This window comes from Eufriesea mexicana, unplaced genomic scaffold, assembly GCF_001483705.2.
Source record: "Eufriesea mexicana isolate 0111107269 unplaced genomic scaffold, ASM148370v2 scaffold4787, whole genome shotgun sequence".
Lineage (NCBI taxonomy): Eukaryota > Metazoa > Arthropoda > Insecta > Hymenoptera > Apidae > Eufriesea > Eufriesea mexicana.
The window spans coordinates 346,037-358,918 of NW_016912777.1; the positions used below are offsets into that span (position 1 = coordinate 346,037).

Here is a 12,882-nt window from a genome sequence, read left to right on the forward strand (position 1 = left end):
TGCATTGTACAGGCTTGGTCTGAGTGTTTGAAGGATGATGAATGATGGACGGTGATGCTGGGTACTCAATTCCAGATGGTGCCTTGCTGTAAAGATACTTAAAGGAAATGATACTTATAATAGCAATGAGATTTCTAATCTATCATAATTATCTTACATACCTTTTAATCTATTTTTCTAATTTTTCAAATGCATATTTATGAAAAATAAGGAATAATATTTAAATCTCTCTCTTTATTGACAGAACAGTCTCTTTCTAAAAAGAAACATCGAGTTAATGCATCAAAACCAGCTCATCTTCTATTCAAAATATCCTATTAAACACACGAACGAAGCCTATCACTACTTATCAGAACTTTAATCCCATACTCTCCGCTCTAACCATTCCCTAATCTCTCAACCGAACCAAAAGTCTCTTACCCAATTCGCGCACAGAGAACTACCAAGTCCTAAGTTCCCCGAAGACAGTCCCAACAAAGGTATCAACTCCAACGTGCTTAGCCTAACAGCACAACCCATCAGTGTGAAGCCCCAGTCGAACTCATCGAGTACCCTAACTTGGTACTTCAGGCCTTCACGATGCACGTGGATACCCGGGTGAGTGGACGTCCGTTGCAACTCACGACGAGTCTGCGGAAGAACTCGTCGCAGGTCCAGCTCGTATCTAGTGACCCCGAACAGACTGTACCCTGAACGGTTTCCCGGCGTGTAACATGCTGGCAGTTGGCGCGCGCTGGAATGGAAGTCAGTGAGCCATCGGAAGAATCTCAGAGTCGCTCAACTCGAGCGTCCGTGACACGCTGCAAGCGGCCACCGCATCCGGGGACACTTACCATCCGCCGAACGTGGTCTGGACGACGATCAAAGGCGTGGTGATCATCAGCATCATCGTGACGGCGTTGGTAGGCAACGCTCTGGTGATCGCCAGCGTCAGGCGGCACCGGAAGCTCCGGGTGCCCACCAATCGCTACGTGGTCAGCCTAGCCGCGGCAGACTTTCTCGTCGCGGTCTGCGCCATGTCTTTCAACGCGTCCGTCGAATTGACCGGTCAATGGATGTTCGGCAGGGTGATGTGCGACGTGTGGTGTTCGTTGGACGTTTACTTCTCGACAGCCTCGATCCTCCATCTGTGCTGCATCAGCGTGGACAGGTACTACGCGATTGTCAGGCCCTTGGAGTACCCGGCGATCATGAGAAGACTCACTGTCACCTGCATGCTTGGCAGCGCCTGGCTGCTGCCTGCTCTCATCAGTTTCATCCCTATCTTCATGGGATGGTACACCACTGACGAGCACTTGGAGAAGTTGAGCAAGCATCCCGAGGTAGAGAGATGGTTTTCTTCCATGGGGTCTTGACAGAGTGGATTCTTCTCGTCTGCTGGCACAGGCCTGCGAGATGGTTTCTCTTTTGAGAAATGGTATTGTTTCTTCTCTGAGCTGTTCTCGATGCTCTGGGGGAAGTGGATGGAGGAGATTAATGACGGTGAAGCTTTTGAAAGGAGTCTTTTGAAGATTGGTTGAAGATTATTCATTTTTATGGCGGATCCTTACGTGATTTACCGCTTTGTTAGTTCGAGGCTAGGCGATCGTACTCATCTTCGTCCTTCCTTTCTTTCCTTCCTTCGGGCAAGTGCATTCGAGTTGGAATATTTCGAAGATGGAAAGGCGCAATTCACTTGGGATAACGCACCACTGGGAGTTCCTCGAGGATGCTCTTCGAGTGAATATTAAAGCGAAGGTTTTTAGAGCATGATAATTCTAACTCTCAGGTTGTGATTGAAAATGGGACTCCTTTTACTGAAAATCTTGATCTTGAATAGTGATTCGAGTAACTTTTTATCGTTCATCTGGCACTCAGAGTCTCTTTTATATCCAAGTTACGGTGTTATTAATTGGAACGAGTTTGCACCTGTGTAGATATGTTTTTTGATCATGTTTCATGTGTTGAAAGTGAAGTTATATGGGGATCGATTAATTTAGAGTGGAATTGTGTTTATTTAATATTTTACTCCATCTCTACCAATTATTTCGACTAATATTTCGAAAGGTATTTGGAAAATGAATGAAGCAACGTACGTTCTATTGTGTCTAGTTTGAAAATGGAATAACTGGCGAATAAATGCAGCTGATGAAACTCATACCGAGGTATTTGTCTTCCATTCCAAATACGTCATCAATCATCGACTATCAGGGTAAATTGTGAATTGTTATCCAATTTATACTATCCCAGTTAATTGCCAATTATTTTATCGAATTGTCGTTATTCGTACACAACCAAACATGGTATAATTACCAAAGGCATAGTAATCTCAATTTCGAGGACTAGAATTTCCTACAATTTTATTTCATTACTATGTTATACAATTTTTCTTTGTTATAAAAAATATAATTTAATATTAATTATCTTAATTATTTACATTAATTTCATAAATTCAGTCGTTAATTATATTACATAATTATTTCTTAACCAATATAAATATTTATAACGACAATTATATTTGTTATTTAATCACTATTTAATCACTATTAATCTTCCACAATTTACATCAATTGGATTTGTATTTTTCTTTAATTTTACGACGTTCAAATATTTAAAATTCATTCAGAAGCTTCTCGTGTTAAATATTTTTTCATCGGTACCATTCTCCCTTTGAAGATGAACCTAACCTATAACCCGAACAAAGGAACGCATCTCGGTATTCCAAACGCTGCGCGCTCATTTTTCCTCGCAGAGTGAACGACACACCTCGTTCGATTCATCTTTCATTCAGCCATCCAACGGATTCGTGCTCGCTTATTGCGTCTACGATATCCCGACGAATTTGTAATTCGAACCGGTTCTCGTATTCTCGATCTTGTCGACGAGGTGCACTCGATAAGCGGCGTTCAATTTTCTGTCGTTGCAGTTAATAGAATATTTTATCGGATATTTACACTCGAGTCGTGCAGGACAGGATTTCAATCCGCGGAAAATCGAAGGAAGGAAACGACGAGGAAGATGAACGGCCTTCGAAATTTGCATAGAGATGATTTACTATCTGCCTCTTCTTCCGGGCTACTATAAACGGAAACTTCGAATTAATAGCCTCGATAATTCTACCTCCAGTGGTATGTGTTGCGTTTCTCGCCCAAAAGTGTCATTGTTTCTTGTATTTCTTCTTCGCAAGAAATTTCTCCTTCTCTCCTCTCTAATGCATTTTGATTGCAGCTAGTCTTATCTTTAGCTGTTATCAATATTAATTCATTACCTCTGGTCAATCGATGAGGATAGGCAAATAGAAAAGTGACAGAATTGAGTTGAAATTGGATTTCCTTGAAATTGAAATTGTAACAAAAATACAGAGAATTTTCGATTTTGCATAGTACTTGCTGAAGATCTTCCCTTCGCGGTTTTTATCTTTCACGAAATTTCTAAATTTCTATTTCAAATAAATTTAATACGATTAAATTTGACTTAAATTCCAGTCAGAAATTAATAAGTATTAATTAATGTCGTTAATGTGGTTACCAATGGGTAACCACTTAGATAATTAACAAGAAAATCAAAATATAAGAATAAATTTATCCACAAATAATCCCTATAACATTAATAAAGAAAAATAATAATAGCAAATTAATTAATGGCATTAATGTACTTGCTAATGATCCCTGTATCTTTAACAAAGAAAAGTAATAATAATAAATTAATTATTGACACTAATGTGGTTACCAATGAGCCTTAGAAAATTAACAAGAAAATCAAAATATAAGAATAAATTCATTAATAAATAATCCTTCTATCATTGACAGAAGAAATAATATTAATAAATTAATTAATGGCATTGATGTGATTGCCAATGGCTCTTAAATCAATCAAAGGGGAAAAGGAAAGAATAAAATATATCCGTTTTAAAGCAGCAAAGGAAACGGATGAGACACGACTGATTTAAGGAATAAAGAACCGTTTGAATCATCGCCATATTTGCTCGTTATTCGAATCAAGAATGAACATCTTCTTCAGATGCACAATGCTTCTTATTCAATCTCAGTCAGCACACGGTTTCCAAACAATGCGCCGCCATTATTATATTCGAAGTCATATTCGGACGTATTATAACCTCTCATCCGGTATTCGACCACTTATAACTTCGTTCGAGCCGGCTGCGCGCACACATCTGTTAACCTACATTGCACGTATAGGCGGCGCTGCGGTAGCGCTGTGTGCGCGCGCATTATTATAATTTAACCTCGCGAAATTGCAGCCGGAACGAATGCGACGTCCGAAGTAACGCGACGGTGAATTTATTACTTTTCCAGGTCGGGAATTTCCACGCGAGTTTCTCGAACAACGTCATTACTCGGAAATGTTTCGGACAATAAAGTGGCCGGGACGTGAATCTTACCAGCGTCTCCTAATTTTCGCTGTCGCGCCAAGTCGAACCACGCGAAGTTTGCGTTATTATCTTGTTGAACTTACGCTTTCGCGGGAACTTCTTAAGAGTTTAATTCGATACAACTTGCAGCCATTTTTGCACTGACCGACGAAGATGAGAATTATTTTGGCTAATGGGCATCGAAGAATTATTTTAGGTTATGAGGATCGAAGAATTATTTTAGGTTATGTAGATCGAAGAATTATTTTAGGTTATGAAGATCGAAGAATTATTTTAGGTTAGGAACCACGAGTTAATTGTAAAATCTCGTAGAATAGGAACGTATTAGATTTGAATTTTGGAAATATATGGAGATTTTGGAACTTGCACAAATTTTATGGATAGTAAAATATGTCAAGTATAATATCATCGTGAGGAGTTAATAGAGCAGAGATTTCAGAATTAATTCAGGTTATTGAGAACTTTAGTACCGGGCTTTTAAGATCATAGTAATTTCGTATAATAATTTTTCGTTTTATTATTTTTGCAATAATTCTAAAAATTTCCGTCGAGTAAGTAAATCGTGTAACTTCATTTTAAACTTCCAAAATTACTCGTAACTCTAATTACACTAATATTGCTGATCATAATAATTTCTACGGTACTCGTTAAGAATGCAAATTCTGTAATTTGACTTTAAACTTTGAAAATAACTCGTGATTTCAATTAGAAGATTTCTTAACATTTGACAAATTAAAATTAATTCGTGTTATAATTAACCTAATCGTTCTTAACTTCATTTCTCAAATTTTTGTTTATTATTGTTAGTTCCATTATTCATATTTTTGTCTCCAGTATTGTTTATCAAGTTTTATTTTATTTTTATTTTCTGTTTTATTTCTTATTCTATGTTTTATTTCCTATTTCAATTTTTATTTCAATTATTTGTCAGTTATATCCATTTTTCAATGTCCATTGTTAATATCAATGCTGGTACGATATTTTTACGTTTCTATCCTCGGTCCTGGTACTTTCGTGTCCCCTATTTTTACCTCCCTTTTTAAATATCTCTTTCACTTCTATTATTAACTTCCTTCGCCTGTATTTTTAACCCTCTTAACTTTATTCATAACTTCTCCGCGTTCGCCGTTTATATCCTCATACTTCAATTGGCTCCGTCCAACGTTTATTTTCGATTTCGCTGCTCGCGTTATTAACTTCTTACTCCTTTACTTTCAATTTCCTTATTTCAATAACAGATTTTGTTACGATGACACGGGCCTCTATTTCGTTTTTAGCTTCCTTCTTCCCATTAACTCGTTCCTTTTTATTTTCAATTTTCCCATTTCCACTTTCAATCTCCTTACCACCTTTAACCTTATAGTTCCATTTCTTATAATCTCGTCGTTATTTATTTCTCCCAAACGTTAACGTCCTGGCGTTTTCCTTCTTTCATTTTTACGTTCAATGTTTTTAGCATAATAGTTCATTCCTTTTTGCAATACAGAGAAAGAGAATGAAAGAATTTTATTTTTTTTTTATCACAAGTTCGAGTTGCATATATAGATAATTCTTTTCACTTTATTAGTTTCTAAAATATTCCTTAATTATATTTATATTAATATTTATTATTTTATTAATTATAAATTATTTCTAAAATATGGAAAGTTTTCACTTTAGTTTAAATTGAATAGGATATTTTATTTTTATTTTATTTATTGATTGCACAATTGATATATTTTTATTTGTTTTTTCATTTATTGCAGTTGGAATTTCTTTCTATATTTTTATTCATCTTGAGGAAAGGCAACTCCATATTTTATTTGTTTATTTTTCTTTGAAAATGTTGCTGTTGAGGAAACAGTTTTATTTCACTGCAATTAAGATATTTTAAATCATTGACTAGTCATTCTTCATAATTTGAAATCATTCTATTTTCAGTACGCAATCATTATAATTGCATAACCATATTAACATAGCATCCCCCATATAAAAATTTAACTAGTTTTAATATTAAATGTTCAAATATGCCAATAATTTAATGATTAAAATTGCTATTTATTTATTTATCAATTTTTCTGTTTGCTGAAACATTCTCCCTTTATTTGTCACTTTGACGAGTTGTTCTAAAATTTGGGAGTAATGATGATAAATCGTGATGATTTATTAAATGCAGTTCACGCGAAAAAATAACATCACTGGGGCATAATTTTCCGATAATTGAAGCCGCAGTTAATAAGTTCGCGATTAATCGGGGTTCTACTGCAAAATACCACGGAGAAAAGGAACAAAATGGCAGGACGAAATATATTGCTCCGATAATACAGCAGGTACAATGAACCGTTCCAACAATGGGCATTCTGTTAATCGAAATTCTGCCGTGGCTTCAACTTTCATATTTCTCTGTCCATCGAATAATAACTCTTTCGTGTTTTCGAAATTTATGTGCTTACCGTGATTTCTACAGATTCCGCTGATTAAAGTTACTGTCGCATTAACGTGTCTCTCTTCCCTTTCTTCCCATTCAGCTGCATTTAACACGAAACGTGTCCTCTCCGAATTCAAAGAAATATTTTTCAATTCAAAAAGGTGGAAAAAATCCAAACACGTGTTAAATTAAAATTCTCTAAAAAAAGGAAATAACAGTAATAAAAATTTAAGCTGTTTGGAGATAAATAATTTAAAAATATCGCGTGAAAAATTATAGAAGAGCAAAGAAATATTAAAATTTGTCCAATTAAATACAATAATTTCAGAAAAAATTTCGTGAAAGGGGGAGAAAAAACGAAATGAGGGAATTTAGGAATAAATAATTCAAAGAATATTTCATTGAAATATTTAAATTAGAATATAAGCAATTTGAGGACGATTCGAAAAGGCAGGGAGATTAAAGAAATATTTAACCTCGCCCAATTAAGTAGTTCGGAAGTTGTACAGGTGCAGGGAAGATGTTATAAGAAAGGAATTAATGAGGTCAAAAAATGAGGAGTCCTCGAGAAGCTCTGGATTACTGCAGCTGAAGTTTTAAACGTTTAAAAAATGTTGAGCTAGACAAGAGGATCTGGCAGATGAAATTAAAGTGAAAAGAAATGTCAAACTGTTACCGAGAAGGATTAATTTCATTACTCAAAAAGTGTTCTTAATTTATACCACAAATTTTAAGATTTAAAAGGAACTCGAGTTGAAAGATCAATTGGAAGCAAAATGTATAAATAAAAGAAAGATAAAAATTCGTGGGAAATCTAAGCAATTTGCTGAAAACTTTTCCAAGTATAGCTTGCAGGAAAGAAATTCAGTCGAAGCAAATTAAAGGTCTAAAATATCAGGGAAATCCAAATCGAACCGGTTCAATTAGAGATTAAAACGCAACGGACCAAAATATCCGAATATAAGAGAAGAGTTTCACAGAGGAAACGAACCCGCATTTAAATCGTCAAAATCTTTAATCAATTTAGCCAAAAGCCTCGAACTTGATTCACCGTCAGAAATAAAACAATTTCGACACTAGAAAGGAGTTCTGTATTTACAACGAAGAATCCATCTCTTTGAGAGACCTCAAATAGGCTTCAAAAAGGTCTATTTTCTCCCAAACCCATTTCAGTTCGCTTAACCCATTACCCACTATAGCTCGCTAATGAAATCACCGGAATAGAGATCTTCCTGAAAATCGAACAAACCTGCTTCCCACAAAAAGATATTTCAATTATTCATTTACCAAAAGCCAACTAGACAGCACAGAATCACGTAGAAATTAAAATAAAAATTTATTCAATGATCCAAAATCATCCTTCACCTACGACTACCACTATTTCAAAGCTAGACCTAACAGGACATGTCCTCCGAGCAAGAAGTACCAATTTCTTTCGCACCAAAAAATATTTCAATTATCAAACAAGCAACTAGAATTCTCAAAATCTATGAAATCGTATGAAATTCAAAAAAGAAAAATTTAAGATCAATGAATTAGAGATATTCCGTGTATATATAGAGTCACGCCTATCCCAAACTTAGCCCCAACAGAGAACCTACTCCCGCAGTTCAACCTACCCATATCCAAACCATTACGCGAACTCCTCCTAAAGTATTCAGCAAAATGATGAAGCGAATCAGAATTAAAAATTAAAAAAAAATTTATTCGATGATCCAAAATCATCCTTCACCTACGACTTTCTCTGTTTCAAAGTTAGAGCTAACAGGACATGTCCTCTAATTGTAAGCCAAAAGTACCAATTTCTTTCCCCTCAAAAAATATTTCAATTATCAAGGAACCAACTAGAATTCTTAAAATCTACGAAATCCTATGAAATTCAAAAATGAAAAATTTAAGATCAATTGATCAGAGATATTCTGCCATCCCTATCCCAAACTTAACTCCAGCAGAGAACCCAATCCCGTAATTCAACCTACCCATATCCAAACCATAACGCGAACTCCTCCTAAAGTGTTCAGCTCGAAACGAAACGCGAGACCTTCCCGAAAGTGTATGGCTAAAAATAAAACTGGGAATGCTCGTAAATAAATAGAGGTTCTGCTTAACAAAACTATTGAACACGGTGTGTGTCGGTGAATCAGGTGTGCATGTTCGAGGTGAACCGAGCCTACGCCGTGATTAGTTCCTCGGTCTCCTTCTGGATTCCTGGTCTCGTGATGATCGTGATGTACTGCAAGATCTACAAGGAGGCTGTGCGTCAAAGGGAGGCGCTCAGCCGCGCCTCCAGCAATACCGTCCTAAATAGTGTTCACTTGCACCGGGCGTCCACCTCGAGGCATCATTCCAGGGCATCCCATCAGCTGTTGCTACACCCGAGTGACGCCAGCGATTTCGGCAGACCTGTGTCGTATAGAACGGCCGCGGAGCTGAACGTGGAGAACGGTGAGTGGTCACAGAAAGAGTGAAACTTCAAAGATTGGCATGTGTGGTAAAAGGATCGGGTTTATAGAGATTTAACTTTAAACTTTGATTTTATTTTATTCTCTTCCGATACAAATGCGTGGAGGCTCGAGACTTGTGCGATGCGTGCTGCAGACGGTAAATTGTAGAAAGAGTGCCGTCGAACCCTTCAGCCAGGGTTTTATAGGATTCGAAAAGTGATAAAATCTTGATGGTCCCTCGAAGCAAACATAGTTATCGATGCAGGGTGACGCCATCCAAATAAAGACTCCTCTCACACATGCGTGTGTATCTCTGGTGCCAGATGTGCACCTGGACTGCACTGGGTTAGACTGCACTGACGAAAGATTTGCTGCCTTTAGAGCCTTTGGGACTAAAGTGTCCTACGATTAGGATGAATTTACGCTTTGAACGTGAAATATAGTTTCATCGTGCATCGCTGACGATTTATTTGCTCAGTAGGTCTGAGAGAGGAACGCTCTGATACATTTAGACCGGTTCAGTGACGGATTTTATTTTTGCAGGTGCTATTAGACTATGCTATAGAGAGTTCTATTAAAAATTAAAAATTCTCTGTCGAGGAGATTTATTTTTAGCTCTGTTCTAGTCCAAGTGACTATTTCCTCTTAGAATATTCTGCAGGTTGCATGAAGCATTTAGGACCCTGAGGATTTTATGTTTCGCGCTGACTGACAATGGCTCGGGGAACACTACCGTCGATTGAAATATTCACAGGTTATCGTTCATTTTATACCTTCTCCTCTAGGCTTCCTCCTCCTTTGCATTTATCATGAAGTTATTCGAGTTATACGGAGCCTATCGATTATGCTCACGCGTTTACTTTCGTAGAAACGAGCCATTAATAATAAAATATTACACGATATTATCGTGTCTCAAAAATTTCAGCTATTCTACCCTCGATAATTTGATATCTCTTTAAGAGAAATAAATAAAATCCGAAATTTGTCTCCAAACAACGCGCAATATCCTGTCTGACATTCATTTCATCGGCCATTTTGAATACGTACTCGCGACTATATATCCCCCTGGAAAAAGCAATTTTTTCCTTGTCCAATAATTCTTCGAAAAATACACAAAACACGTTGATAAATGAAGATTAAATCTCGTTCCCCTAGAACCAATTATTCGATGTTGAACACCACTCGGGCAGCAAGCAGGTCCACTATATCATCCGACCACTAATTCTAGCTTCCAAAAGCTGTCACGAATGACAATATTAACCATTCCCTTCCCACTCCAGCGTCTTTGCTTATTTTTATCCGATAAGCCCGCTTACTTTTCCCTGGTCCGTTGAAACCCGATATTCGCGCGCGCCATCGTGAATCCGAGTTATTTATCGAGGGCCGCGCGCGGCGCTAGTGTCGCGCCCGACCTTGTCTTCGATCGCACGGGACAAAAGATCCGAACGTTTGCCGTGTGTCGTCTAACGCGGTGTTCCTTGTGCCAACGGTGTATTGTCTCGGTCGTTTGCGAACCACGAGACCCGTTCTGGAGCTTTCGTATTTTTAGATCTCGAAGTGCTCGTTCTCTCCGCGGGACGTTTATTAAGTGGACACTCGCCGCGTGGAGGAAGCAGAAAACAAACAGTCCTTCAACACCTGTAAAATCACTCCGGCGTCCGTGTCATGTCCCGGAATTATTTTTGTCGCCATTTCCCACTCCCTGTTCTGACTTCAACTTTTATGTATACTGCACCGGGTGTCCAGTTTTCATCGATAAATCCGAGCTGCTCGCTGAGTAGCCTGCTGAACGAAAAAATGATTCAGATAAAATCGTGTCATTATTTATTTATTTATTTATTTATTTATTTTTGTAGGAGGTGGAGTGTATATATCGTAATGTATAGTATAATATAATAGATGTATGAGTAGTTGGGATTTATCTATTAAAATTGGACACAATGTGTATGTGGAATTGTTGAAGTTTGTTGAATTTTGAGTTGTGGGATTGGAATAAGTTTATGTGTGGTGTGATGCTGAAGCTGTTTCATAAGGGACGTTTTGATTGTATGATTATTTCATAGGGGTGGAAATATAGAATAAAAGTTATTGGATCATATTATAATACTAAATTTTGTTTGAATATTTATGTCATGATAATTATTTCTATTTCCTTTGTCTTTCTTTCTGGTAGGTTTAATTCATTTTAATTTTATAATTGTGAGATAGTGGTGTAATACAGTAATTTAATAAATGGTGCTGTTAAATTGGTAGTTGAACTGCACACTGGAGGGTGTAAATATTAATTAAATACCTCCTGTTGCTATAATTGAATCACAACTTCAAATGTATTATTGATATATTAAATTTTATTGAATTTATTACTGAAAATATAATTAATTGCACAAGGGACCTCGCATAATTGAGTTCAGCCATAGCTTTAAAGTGATATGGGCTGAAACAAAATTTGATCAACTAAAATGAAATGGCGTGTCACGTGATGCATTTATCTGTACCGAAAGTGCATAATTTTCCAAAATTCCTGGGTCACCACTTTTTTCTTAGTGCATCAATTGCTTAAATTTTGCTTTTCACAAGAAGATGATGATTTTGCATCTTTTGTTTGTGTCGGGAATCAAAATGGCATACTTCTTTAGTAGGGGGAGTACTTTTTCACACAACAATAAAATGGAAGCGAAATATATGCTTCTCGGATATTATACTTGGAAATTTTTGCCAGAGAAGCCGTTAAAAATTCTAAAACCGAAATCTGCATAACAAATTTTACGAATTTTTCGCGTAACAGCATTTTCTGCAATTAAACTCGTTTTTACGCAAACCGTTGGGATTGAATCTGCAAATTTTTTCGAAATAAAAATTCCGCTTCGTAATATGTAAATTTGCAGGGTATTTAATTTTGACGCGTAAGGTGATAACTGTATTGGTCAGTTTTATAAGAAAGATATTTCATAATTTTCGTGCATGTCATCGCAGAATAATGTTTCTACTATTTCATTTTTTTTCCTTTCTTTTCATTTTTGATTTAAGCGAGTGTAACTTTTTACAATGAGAGTATCAAAACAATTTTGGGTAATTTTTCCATTCATAAATTTAGGTCATTTTGGATGTTTTTGACGTTTAATAATATTATATTTCTCTCTTTTAATTATTATACATATAAAATTTCGTAGCTACGCCTGTATTTCGAAAAAAAATTACGAAGTGTGATCAAATTTGCGATATATCGTGTTCAAATAAATTCTCTCTATAGCCCCATCATTTTCTCATATTTTAATTATAATCCACGGCGTATCAAATTTTAAACAACATTAATTAATCTCCTTTTGAATGCTATCTATGACGTGACTAATTATTCATTCTTCGTATCTCCACGATATATCCAATGCTTTATTAGAAAAGTAATTGTCTCTCTATAGAACTGACGAAAAAATTCAGAATTTTTCAGAAAAATTCGAATATTAATTACACGATTATTATAAAAAAAATCACGTTTACTCGAAATAATTAAATTTTAATTAATTAAAAATTCCCAGTATGACAGCAACAAATTTCAATTACTCATCGAGGAAGCACTTTCTAGTCGTAAGAAGCACAAAAGTAAGAGAGAATTGTACGACTGTATCTTTGACTATCTCACCTCGGTGGAGCAGAGACTTTCG

General features: G+C 36.3%; 1 protein-coding gene across 1 annotated transcript in view; it reads left to right on the forward strand.

The window, feature by feature from the left end:
* Nucleotides 1-579: 579 nt before the first annotated feature.
* The window catches only part of LOC108551618 (octopamine receptor beta-3R), a 48,631-nt gene continuing 36,328 nt past the window's right edge, over nucleotides 580-12,882 (forward strand). Inside the window, exons 1-3 of the mRNA XM_017905845.1 lie at nucleotides 580-667; nucleotides 754-1,322; nucleotides 8,924-9,224. Coding sequence (XP_017761334.1) covers nucleotides 580-667; nucleotides 754-1,322; nucleotides 8,924-9,224 — 958 coding nt within the window. The remainder of the gene's footprint in view (nucleotides 668-753; nucleotides 1,323-8,923; nucleotides 9,225-12,882) is intronic.